The 12721-nt window shown below is 41.5% G+C and overlaps 1 protein-coding gene across 2 annotated transcripts in view; it reads right to left on the bottom strand.

Moving 5' to 3' along the window:
• RAB3GAP2 (RAB3 GTPase activating non-catalytic protein subunit 2) overlaps positions 1 to 12721 on the bottom strand; it is a 78824-nt gene that overhangs the window by 48861 nt on the left and 17242 nt on the right. Inside the window, exons 3-5 of one of the 2 annotated variants that reach the window (XM_065401104.1) lie at positions 9861 to 9932; positions 3828 to 3947; positions 2266 to 2347 (exon numbers count right to left, since the gene is read on the bottom strand). In XM_065401104.1, the coding sequence (XP_065257176.1) occupies positions 2266 to 2347; positions 3828 to 3947; positions 9861 to 9932 (274 nt within the window). The remainder of the gene's footprint in view (positions 1 to 2265; positions 2348 to 3827; positions 3948 to 9860; positions 9933 to 12721) is intronic. The other variant, XM_065401105.1, reaches the window with a different exon arrangement.

The following is a 12721-nucleotide window of genomic DNA, read 5'->3' as shown; positions in this document are numbered from 1 at the left end:
AGGAAACAGATAGCATATCAGCCCTAGGTGACATTTCCAATGACTTTCGAAGTGTAAATTCCATCTGAAACAACAATTTCTGAAGGCATAACACGTCAGCTCTATTCCCATAAGAACAAGAAAGTGACTAAGGCTGGCAATTAAAAAAAGCTGAAGATATTCTAAATACAAGTTTGACTTTAGTTGTAAATTAATTAAATCTTATAAGATTAAGGAATTGAGTGAAACCACATATATAAAAGCAAAGCTTAGTGACCAGAGAGTATTGCCAGTTGAGGAAAATATTGGGGTGTGTCAGTCTTTAAGCACTATGTGTAGCTACAATAAGGGAGCTAGGTTACACTGCTATAGAATTTGAAGTCTCTCCTATTTGAAACACCCGCAAACCCTTAACTGGAGCAGTAAAGGTAGTGATCACACCTCATCTAAAGAAATACCTCCCTCCAGGGACTCTAACATACTGAAAGGGATTCTACTAATGTAAAAAGGAATAGCCTCTGTGAAACAGGCCATGTTATTTGAATAGTGAGAAGGAAACAAAGAAAAGCCAGATGCATATTGTGATATTTATCAAAGATAACTCAGCTCAGATATATGGCAGTAGCGAGTTTTTAAACAAGGTCCATGCCTCCTACCCAAAATTTCACATGGGTTGATAAAAATCAACATCTCCAGCTCCCTGTTTAACCACATTACTGCACATACTCTTAGGGTACGTCTACACTACCTGCCGGATCAGCGGGTAGCGAATGATCTATCGGGGATCGATTTATCGCATGTAGTGTAGACGCGATAAATCGATCCCGATCGCTCTCCCGTCGACTGCTGAACTCCAGCTCGGTGAGAGGCGGAAGCAAAGTTGACGGGGGAGCTGCGGCCGTCGATCCCGCGCCGCGAGGACACAAAGTAAGTAATTCTAAGTCGATCTAAGATACGTCGACTTCAGCTACGCTATTCTCGTAGCTGAAGTTGCATATCTTGGATCGATCCTCCCCTCCCCCAGTGTAGACCAGGCTTTACTGTGACACACAGCTGCAGGTGTTAGGCTAGGTCTACACTGGGGAGGGGGGAGGGAGGTCGATTTAAGATACGCAAATTCAGCTATGCGAATAGCATAGCTGAATTCGACGTATCCTATTCGACTTACCCCGCTGTGAGGACGGTGGCAAATCGACCGCCGCAGCTCCCCCGTCGACGGCACTTACTGCACCTGAAGAGGTGGGAGTATGCGCGTTGATTCGGGGATCGATTTAACCGTCTAGATGAGATGCAATAAATCGATCCCCGAGAGATGGATTTCTACCCGCCGATCCGGGCGGGTAGTGTAGACTAGCCCCTAGAAAGAGCATTGAGGGGGAAATAGCAACTCAAGGAAGTAAACCTAAGATGGTTTACTAAAATACCTGAGCTATGTGAGGAAAGGGGGAAACTGAAATATTTCTTGGCAGCAGAAGAGAAAGCATGAAGAAATTCTGTATTCTCTGGGGCTAGTTTGGTTAGGATGACTAATTGAAACCAAAGCCAAGATATATATGGAAGCCAAAGCCAAAAGCTAGGCTTGAAGTAAAATTTTCAAAGGCACCAAAGTCACTTAGGAGCCCAAATCTCATTTTCAAAAGTCGCTTAGGCACTCAGGCCACTTACCATGGACCTTCGAGATCAGAATTAGGAGGGCAACAAACGCAACATGTCCACGGCATCTTGGGGGAAGAAGGGCTTTGCATCATATGAGTGATGCTCTATGCCTGTAACTTGGAGTGTTTTAAGTATTGGTGTGATGGTATGAATATGGGGAGGGGATCCTTACAAACTACTTCGGTCTGCAGCCCCAACACATCAGGATAAAAAAGTTTCTCCCACACCCCAAAGAAAAATTCAATTCTACTCAGTAGATGTTCAGTTTTATTGTCTTGCTAGGTTAAGGAATTACAACGGTTTCGTGACAGTCCAGATCTGTGAACAATTATTTTTATTATAATTATATGTACACCCACTAATTTGCATATAATCACACCCAGGAATCTCACTCCCAATAACAAGTAGTGGCTTTGCATTCGGGCACTATTTTTAGCCATGTAACTTACTCCAGCCCAGAATTCTTAAAGTTGGAATGAATAAACAATCAACAGCGATTAAAATCATTTAGTCAGTTTCCTTTCTCCAAACTATTCGCAAAGTACATTTAAGATAAAAAGAGCAGAGTACTAATTAGTAATAGTTTAAAAAGTTACATTTCATCAGATAAACTAAGAATTCAATACCTACCCTTCTTCAACATTCAGAGAGCCACTCCAACCAACAGCATATTGCATTTCCTCCTTTCCCTTGTCGCTATATTTCCATTTTGCTGACATTAAAAAAGGCATTATCCATAAAGAATAAGATATTAAAAGGTTATTTTGCAAAAACAACATAGTTCTATTCCTAATATTCCTCAATATAAACACATTTAGGTCAGTAACCAGTTTAAAAAACCTCTCACCATAGGAAGGAAGTATGTTCTACTGATCTGAGGAGGGGACTGGGAAACACAACTCATGGATTCTTTTCTCACTTCTGCCACGTAGTGAGACCCTGTGCACATCATGTAACCCCTCTCCATGCTCCTCAATTGACTGATTTATATTTTAAAAAATGAAAACATCAACCTATTTCACTGGCGCTATAAGGTTTACTTCAAACAGTGAGCTCCTCAGATGAAAGGTGCAATGAAAGTACAAAATACTATTACCTGGTATGGTTATCCACCATGAAATTAAAACCCCAGAGTCTGAGTTAACACGGAGGAAAGTGGACAAATCTACACTAGTTCTAAACATTGGATTTTCATAATTCCTTTAGTCACTTCATAGTAACACTGGAAATCACAAAAGACTTCATTATTTTCTAACATTAGATTGTTTTTACAAGTAGAAACGTTTTCCAAATAGAGTTAGCCGAGAGTAAAAATCACAGCACTTGATACAATACAGTACATCATGTGCTATTTATATGCCACCTAAAAATTGACAAACTAGAACAATTACCACCCAATGGTTCAGAAGCAGCTGCTATCTATCCACCAGGTGAGCTAAAGGATAACTTCCTTATGTATGAACCAGTAGGAGCTCTGTTAAACTTCAATTAGCTGAAAGGTGTTCTTACAGGCATTGTGCATTTCTGTCCTTTCCATTAACTATGTGAAATTAGTAGCTAATCGGTTTTTGACATGCATGATTCTGCAGGGAACAACGAATATGGGCTCATGGCTTTAAGAAAATGCAATCATTCCAGTTTCAGAAATCTCAGTTTCTGCAGCATTTAGTTACAAGTTATTATCCCAACAAACTGACAACGATACACATTCTGCTGCATGGATATAGTTTTTAAGTCAAAGCAAAAAGTCTTTAAAAACAACACCAAGTATTCAGGTCAGTTTAGCTTAATTTTTCCCAGAGAAAAAGCTTTAACACAAGAAAACATAAAAATTAACACTAACATAAAAAACAAATTTAACACAAAATGAATACAGCCCAGAGATTTTGTCCAGAAAGCATAATTAATAGTAAATCTGCAAGCAAAACTAGAGATAACAAGCTAGTTATGGTATATATATTATCAAATGATGCCTGTTAAAATGACTCAGACCTACAAAAAACAAAGGACCTGAGAAGGCTGAAACTTCAGATTTGCCATATCTGCTTGTGCCTAGTTAATACATCACATATATTACATAAAATAGTCCACCATACTAAAATCCCTGAAAATAGGGATTTATGATAAGAACTGCAATTGTTCACTAATTGAAGTACTGGGCCATAAGTAAAAAATGTGCATTACATACTTACGCACTAAAAAGACAGCTTTCTGCTCACGAGCTATTACCATCAGATCATTTGCTGGTGACAAGGATAACACACAGTCTTGAAGCCAGTAACTTGTCTGTGTCTTGCAAGTGGATTCTTCTTCTTCTTCTTCCTGTGTGCAAAGCTTTAGTTAGTGTAGGCAATGATTTTCAAAGGTGTTGGTTGGTTGGTTGGTTTTTAAAACCACACATATGCCTTGCTTGCCCTCTCTCAGAACTAGTCTAGTGCTCAATGCCCAGCCACCAGTTCAACTATGGTATAAATTTGCAGAGCAGTGTAAGTGAGGTTTATCTACTTTACAGTAATTCTTTTAGCACATTAACAAAATAGCATATAAAGGAGAATTAGTTGGCTATTTGGATTCTCAAATCCTTGTCTCTCACCAAAGGCAATTAAGGAACTTAACAGACATGGGATGAGAGTTAAAGCACTATCATGGACAAGAAACCGGTTGAGAGAGAGAGAACAGAGGACAAAGTGGTCAGTTTTCAACATGAAAGGAGTTTCCCCAAGATTGTTCCCCAAAGTAACACCACTGTTTGAAAAATATATTTACTTACAAAGAACTAAATTCAGGTTCTGTGGCACCTTTAAGACTAACAGAAGTATTGGGAGCATAAGCTTTCGTGGGTAAGAACCTCACTTCTTCAGATGCAAGTAATGGAAATCTCCAGAGGCAGGTATAAATCAGTGTGGAGATAACGAGGTTAGTTCAATCAGGGAGGGTGAGGTGCTCTGCTAGCAGTAGAGGTGTGAACACCAAGGGAGGAGAAACTGCTTCTGTAGTTGGATAGCCATTCACAGTCTTTGTTTAATCCTGATCTGATGGTGTCAAATTTGCAAATGAACTGGAGCAGATATCAGGAATGGCAATATACAAAAACCTGTAGGAGAACACTTTAACCTCCCTGGCCACACAATAGCAGATGTTAAGGTAGCCATCTTACAGCAAAAAAAACTTCAGGACCAGACTCCAAAGAGAAACTGCTGAGCTCCAGTTCATTTGCAAATTTGACACCATCAGATCAGGATTAAACAAAGACTGTGAATGGCTATCCAACTACAGAAGCAGTTTCTCCTCCCTTGGTGTTCACACCTCTACTGCTAGCAGAGCACCTCACCCTCCCTGATTGAACTAACCTCGTTATCTCCACACTGATTTATACCTGCCTCTGGAGATTTCCATTACTTGCATCTGAAGAAGTGAGGTTCTTACCCACGAAAGCTTATGCTCCCAATACTTCTGTTAGTCTTAAAGGTGCCACAGGACCCTCTGTTGCTTTTTACAGATTCAGACTAACACGGCTACCCCTCTGATAAATTCAGGTTATTGCCACTCAACAATCCTGCTCTCCCTGTCCCTTTACAGACTATGGGGCTTCAGAAACCAAACTCAGATGTGAGAAACACCAAAAAGTGTTCCCCACATGTACCCAGAAATGTTACAGTTGAAGAACGACTCCCAAACCACAACCCTGCAAAAAGTAGAAAACATAGTAGTGCTTCACACAGGAATGGCAGTAAGAACTGGGAATTAGGCCTAGTCAAAAAAATTTCCATCCAACCTGTTTTTAACAGAAAACTAGATTTTCAACTAAACAAAGTTTTCCATAAACAGTGTGTGCTTTCTGAGGAAAATTTTGATTTTTTTTTTTAAATTGAAAAACCAAATGCCCCCAAAACAAATGTCTTCGGTTTCTGGACAACATTTTTAAGTTTTCAAATTTCTGCTGCAAGTCAAAATTTTCTGTGGAAAATTTAGATAAAAATTGTTTTGTTTTTGTCAAAGTTATCAAGGGGGGGGGGGATTTTAGCTGTGCCCACACTCCCAATACAATTTTAAAATGCTGACACCATGAAAGATAAAGAAAATAAGAATGGTATGGAGAAAAGGGAGCACACAGCAGCCCAAGCATGGGAAGAGAGAATGGGGGCATACAAAGGGCCTATTGAAGCAGGGGAGAATGATAGCATTCATAGAGTCCCTAGCATGAGAGAGGGTGTGGGAGGGGTTGCAAGGAGCCCCTGAAATAGGTGGTGATGGGAGGATGGAACACAAGGAGTTGGGTGGGGCAAACAAAGGAATACAGGGAGCCTTGGGTATGTGCATTGAGCTTGACCTACAGAAAAAGTTAAGCATACAATCCTCCAGTTACAATGCTATTTTATAACTGACTACTATGAATTCCACCTGTTCATGCTCTCTGTATGTGTGTATATATATATCTCCTCAATATATGTTTCACTCTATATGCATCCGAAGAAGTGGGCTGTAGCCCACGAAAGCTTATGCTCTAATAAATTTGTTAGTCTCTAAGGTGCCACAAGTACTCCTGTTCTTTTTATGAATTCCTTCTTCATCCTGCCTTACAGAAGCAGGATAGGTCAAATATACGCTCTGTTCCCCCAGTCTCTACTTCAAAGTGAGTCTTTGACTTAGGACTCCCGTGTAGACAAATATGCTGTTTTACCAACCTTAAGCTTAAAATCAGTTACTGTTTCTACATAATATTTTTGGAACTGCTGGGAAGGAAGTGGTTTAGAAGAACAAAGGGATGGAATGCAAATAGCAATATACAGATATGCAAAAAGCCACATACAAACTGCTCATCTGCCAAAAAAATCAGTGTTAAAAATAGTGCACACACCGTAACAGTACTCATTCATATACTTTTGAGCAGCTGAAACATATGTTTTTGAATGCATCAAGTTTTACATTTGTTTGAAAAGGTTTAAAATCAGTCTAGAATGAGATCTCACGTTTTCCCCCCAATTTTTGTAATATCAGTCTTTAGATGTTAAGACTTGTTCCATTTCTTTTAATCACACACACTCACTGTATTTACATCTACTTAGGATGTTCAGATCTCCCAGAATACATTTGTGTTTTTATTACTTTCTAATGTAACCAGTAGAAAACAGCATTGTTTCAAAATTTTCAGAAAAAAAAAAAAAAAAAAAAAAAAAAAAAAAAAAAAAAAAAAGCAGATATCCTCAAATACAGACCCGAATGACCAGAAGATTGGTAGTTTTGTTAAATGACAACAAGAATGGAGAAAATTTACAAAATCTCTGTATTGTGTAAATGGTGAATAGGCATATTAGAAGAAAAGTAATGTAATTCTACAGCCGTGAGTGCCATGCAACTTTTCACACTAAAGCTCTATGATCTCAACTCCAGTAGGAGTTTTTTGTCTCTCTTTATTCTTTGTCAGTCCAGCAGATGGTAGACTGCCGTAATTTATACATCCTATTGATGGCTAGCCTCTGCACCTAGCCAGTTGTAAAATGTCAATCATCTGAAGCTTCCATGTATGAATGTCATTGCATATGTCCCCATATACTGTAATAGTGCTAGTAAATTCCTCTACCATTTAGGGAGTGACAGTGGACAGGCTGACAAATATGAATGACTTCACTTATTCTGTATATTTAGACAAAATATGTACATAACCATCAATTACCTGTTTGATCTGTATTGCATATGCACACCATGCAAGCCCTCTAAAACTTATCTATACCGAGGAGGAATATGGAACAAAAGGAATTTAAGATGAGGAAAGAGGTTTCTCCCTTTGCTGCCCATCATCAACCTGATTAGCCTTGTCTTTGATGAGACAAGAGAACCAAATTCATTGCTCCAGTAAGAAAGCAATTTCCAGAACTACAGAATAAAGCTCTGATCTTGCAACTTACACTGCAGACACATGCAGCGGTCCAGCTACAAAGAGTCATCAATTTCAATAAAGAGCCACCTGTAGTTAGTTGCAGAATTAGGGCCAAAACTACTATCTATCCAGGTGTTCTACTTTCTCTCTCTCTCACCCCCACACACACGCTTATCAGAATGACTAAACAGTAGCAAGTTGCAGTCATTTTTCAAGCCCTTGCAAGAAGGCCACAAAGCTTTTTAATAAACCCAAGAAAGAACTTTGACTAATTCTTCCTCTTAGAACAAAGAATGACAAGGAAAGTTTATCATGTGTAAAATAAACCCTTTGTACAGAAAGCCAAAGACCATTAGTGTGGTTGAGGCTATTTTTAACCCCATAAAACTTTTCAAATTCAAGCCCTGGACAACAGAAGAAGAGAATTATAGTTTTAGGGTTGGGGGCTGTTTCCTGTTTTCCCTCCCTCCCTCCCTCTTTAGAAACACACACACACACACACACACCCCCTTTGGAAAGTATTTTATTTTTATCTTTCCCTCTTTTGCCCCTAGATAGTGCTGCTCCCTGGCCTCAGCTGCATGACATAGGGGTTGGTCAACTGACTGCTTGTGGGGTTTGGGCTGCGGGGTGAAAAAATACACCTCTACCTCAATATAACGCTGTCCTCAGGAGCCAAAAAATCTTACCATGTTATAGGTGAAATCGTGTTATATTGAACTTGCCTTGATCCACCGGAGTGTGCAGCCCCGCCCCCCGGAGCACTGCTTTACCGCGTTATATCCGAATTCGTGTTATATAGGGTCGCGTTATACCAAGGTAGAGGTGTAGCAGTGTAGACATTCGTGCTTGGGCTGGAGCCCAAGCTCTGAAACTCAGCGAGTGGGGAGGGTCAACTGACCCAGGCTCAGACTCGGTGCTGTGGTTTTTCTTCGCAGTCTAGATGTACCCAAATATGAGATATTACCTGGAAGTTGGGGCCCAATAGCTACAATCGTGAGCAGCAGCAGCTGAAGAGACAATCTGATACCTGATTACACGCTCACTTCCCCTGCATTATGAGGAAAATCAAGACACTGGCAAAGCTGGTGAGCCAGAAGGAAGTTAATGGGGGCGGAGGAATGAGGCCCACAGAAGGAGGGTTAATGTTGGAGTCAGCAGCCCCCCATTTATCCCTAAAGGTGAGGTAGGATTTGAGTGGAAGCTACTAGCAGAGCACTGAGGCCATGAGGGCAAGCTGGTGAGTGGAGAGAAGAAGAACATTTCAAGGAGTACACCAAGGAGGAAGAGATTGGGAATGCACCCCATCAAGTCATCTCTGACCAGCTCAGCTCCCTTCCTCTCCCACTGCCCTCTGTTCATTTCCCCTTCCTAGGTTTCACTGTAATTTCATTGCCTACTCAGCAACATCCATCCCCTCCCAGCTCCAGAGTTGTTCTAGGAGCCACCCTACTCTGAAGTCTTTGTCTGCTCTGCCTCCCTCTAGCTAACCCTCAGTAATAACTCAACTAGCTGACGTAGCTGCAGCCCCCACGTGTGGATGCCCCCCATGCAGGAGTGAATCACAGGTGGCAAATTATCTCCCATTAACCAATAATCAAACAAACCAAACAGGAGACGCTCTCCCGTCGACTTACCTTACTCCTCTCATTCCGGTGGAGTACCGGAGAGCACTCTGCGGTTGATTTAGCTCAGTGGTTCTCAAACTTTTGTACTGGTGACCCCTTTCACATAGCAAGCCTCTGAGTGCAACCCCCCTTATAAATTAAAAACACTTTTTTATATATTTAACACCATTATAAATGCTGGAGGCAAAGCGGGGTTTGGGGTGGAGACTGACAGCTCGTGACCCCTCATGTAATAACCTCGTGACCCCCTAAGGGGTCCCGACCCCCAGTTTGAGAACCCGTTTTAGCTGGTCTTTTCTGGACCCACTAAATCGACCCCCACTGCATCAATCGCAGGAGCGTCAATCCCCAGTAAGTGTAGACATGGCCCTAGTATCTCACCCTCTAGAATGGATTGTTCGTCTGTTCTCTCAAGGGAAGTAGAGAAAGGTTGACATGGAACTTTCAGTCTACATACAGAGCAGTGCAACAGAAGTACTTGTGGGCACGTGAGGGCCAAATTACCTGAGGGCGCATGCCACTATCACGGTGAGTAATGTACAATTAACTTTAAAACCTCAGTTAAAAAAGAAAATTATGGACACACAAATAGCAGCATTTACAGTGTCATTAGTCAAGTGCCATCTTGGCCACATGAAAGCTACTCAAAAAATTAAACCAACAGAAAAGATTCTTTGAGAGAAGACAAGTCTTAGTGATAAAAGTGAATACATATGGACTTACAGGTTCTTGTGTTTCTGCTTCATCCCAGGCTCCCCAGCCATCATCTTCCCAGTTTGGTGATTTATCTACTTTAAACAAAAAGATTAAAAATCATGAAACTACTGCATAGAAAGGAAATAATTAATTATGAAGGTTGTTTTCCCCCTATGCATCACAGTTTATATCAGACCTATAACTGCTTGATACAGCTAAGAATAAAGGCAATCAACACATGCATCCTGAAATGCAAGATGCAGCATGCTGTATTTTTCATGAAAGTGGTATTTATCTTTATTTTTAACACTTCATAAGTATTATTTCTAAATACAAGACAAAGATGTGGTTAAGCACAGGATTGGGAGCAGAGAACATCAGAATCTAAATCCCAGTTCAGACTCACTCCACCTATAATTCTGAACAAGTAACTCAACCTGCTACAGTGCCTAGCACAATGGGGAAACCAATCCCTCAATGGAGCCTCTTGGTGCTATGGCAATACAAATAATAGACAAAGCAACTTCATTTTTTCTCAGCTTCCACATGTTCCTTATGAGGAACAACACCAACGTATTGTGAAGATTAATTTGCTAATGTCTGTAAAGCAACCTGAAATCTGACAAAAAAATTACAAGTGGTGATATCTTTTACTGGACCCACTTCTGTTGGTAGAAAGGACAAGTTTTCAAGCTACACAGAGCTCTTCCTCAGGTCTGGAGAAGGTAACCAGAATGTCCCAGCTAAATATAAGGTAGGATAGATTGTTAAACATAAAGGGTTCATGCATGCTGTAGGAGACTACTCAGAACAGGGGTGGCCAACCTGAGCCTGAGGAGGAGCCAGAATTTACCAACATACATTGCCGAAGAGCCACAGTAATACGTCAGCAGCCCTGCACCAGCTCCCCCCCTCTAGCCCTCAGCGCCTCCCCTCTCCCCCGATGCCTCCCGCCTGCCGTGATCAGCTGTTTTGTATGCACAGGAGACTCTGGAGGATAGGCGGGAGGAGGGAGGGGCATTGGGAGAAGGGGTGGAATGGGGGCAGGGCCTGGGGCAGAGCAGGGGGTTGAGCAGTGAGCACTCCCCGGCACATTGGAAAGTTGGTGTCTGTAGCTCCAGCCCCGGAGTCAGCACCTATGCAAGGAGCCGCATATTAACCTCTGAAAAGCCACATGTGGCTCTGGAGCCACAGGTTGGCCACCCCTGACTTAGAATGAAGGGGGCAATTAAGGGTAGCAGTCAGTAGGGTGCATTAAAAATTTTTGTTATGAGCCATAAAACCAGTGTCTCTGCTAAATCCATGATTTTTACTGTCCAGAAGAGTTATGAATTTAAGTTCCCAGGCTTCTCTTTTGAAGGTGTTGTGCAGGCTTCCTTAGAGGATGAGGACTGAGATCAGATATGGAGAGATCGCTTTGTGAAAAGTGTGTTTTTCTTTTATCATTTTTCTGTCCAAGTTCATTCCAGAGCATAACGATTGTCAGTTTTCATTCACATAGATGTTGTTGGGGCATTTGGTGAACTGGACAAGGTACATCACATGTTGGGATAGGTATGTGTAGGACTCATGGATCTTGAAAGGTGTGTTGTGGGGAGCACTGATCTTTGTACAGTAGAGGTATGTCTAGGTTTTGCATCTGTTATTCTGGCAGAATCTGTTATTCTGGTGCTGCTTTGGTGTCCTGGTCTGTGTGGGAGTTTGCTTTCGATTATGAGCTTGGCAAGGCTGGGGAGCTTTTTTGAAGGCCAGAAGAGGGGGTTCAGAAAAGATTTATTTCAGGATATGGTCCCCATCAAGTATGCGTTGTAATTGTTTGATGATACCCTGTAGGGGCTCCAGGGTGACAACTAGGCATGTGCGGTCAGTGGGAGGGTTTCTTCCCCCCCTCATATCCTGGGACCAACACTGCAAACAACAATGGATAGCTCAGTGGTTTGAACATTGACCTGCTAAACCCAGGGTTGCGAGTTCAATCCTTGAGGGGGCCACTTAGGGATCTGGGGCAAAAATCAGTACTTGGTCCTGCTAGTGAAGGCGGGGGCTGGACTCGATGACCTTTCAAGGTCCCTTCCAGTTCTAGGAGATAGGACATCTCCATATCGCATTTTGCCATTTAAAATGGAAACTTCACAACATGAAGAAGGAACCCATTCTGCAAAGCGACATCCACTGCCTAAGCAGATGCAAGAAACAAACACCATCCCCAGAGAATTCACCATCTATAACCCTCTGACCACTCATACAACTCCAAATATGCAGAACAGCTCTGCAGAAGGACCTCAGAAAACCTGAGAAACAAGACAATAGGTGGACAACCTGCATCAGTGACTGGATCCCCAGAGATCACAAGCGACCGCTGGGCAGATTGAAAATGCACTGGGCAAATCCCATGACAAAACTCTTTGGCCAGAAATGGGAAGAACATGCTCGCAACAAAACGGAATGGTGTTTTATCGACTTGTGTTCATGGAGGGAAGGATGAGGACAAGCCGGACAAAGGTGATTATGGTATTTTCTGTCATGTCATCTAGCCTTTTCTCAATGTTTCCTAATATTCTGTGTTTTGTTTTTGTTTTTGACTGCCCCTGCACATTGAGTGGATGCAGTGATTGTTTGGCAGACTTTCTGCTTCTGATGTACTTAAAATATTTTTTGCTGTTAGTTTTTTAGTCTTTGACTAGGTGCTCTTCAAATTCTTTTTTGGCCTGCCTAGTTATATTTTTACACTTGACTTGCCAGAGTTTATTTTCCTCAGTAGGATTTAACTTACAATTTTTAAAGGATGCTTTTTGCCTCTAACTGCTTCTTTTACTCTATTGTTTAGCCATGGTGGCACTTTTTTGATACTGTATGTTTTTTAATTTGGGGTATACATTTAATT

Source organism: Emys orbicularis, chromosome 3 (genome assembly GCF_028017835.1).
Source record: "Emys orbicularis isolate rEmyOrb1 chromosome 3, rEmyOrb1.hap1, whole genome shotgun sequence".
Taxonomy (NCBI): domain Eukaryota; kingdom Metazoa; phylum Chordata; order Testudines; family Emydidae; genus Emys; species Emys orbicularis.
This window is presented reverse-complemented; position numbering and strand designations above follow the sequence as displayed.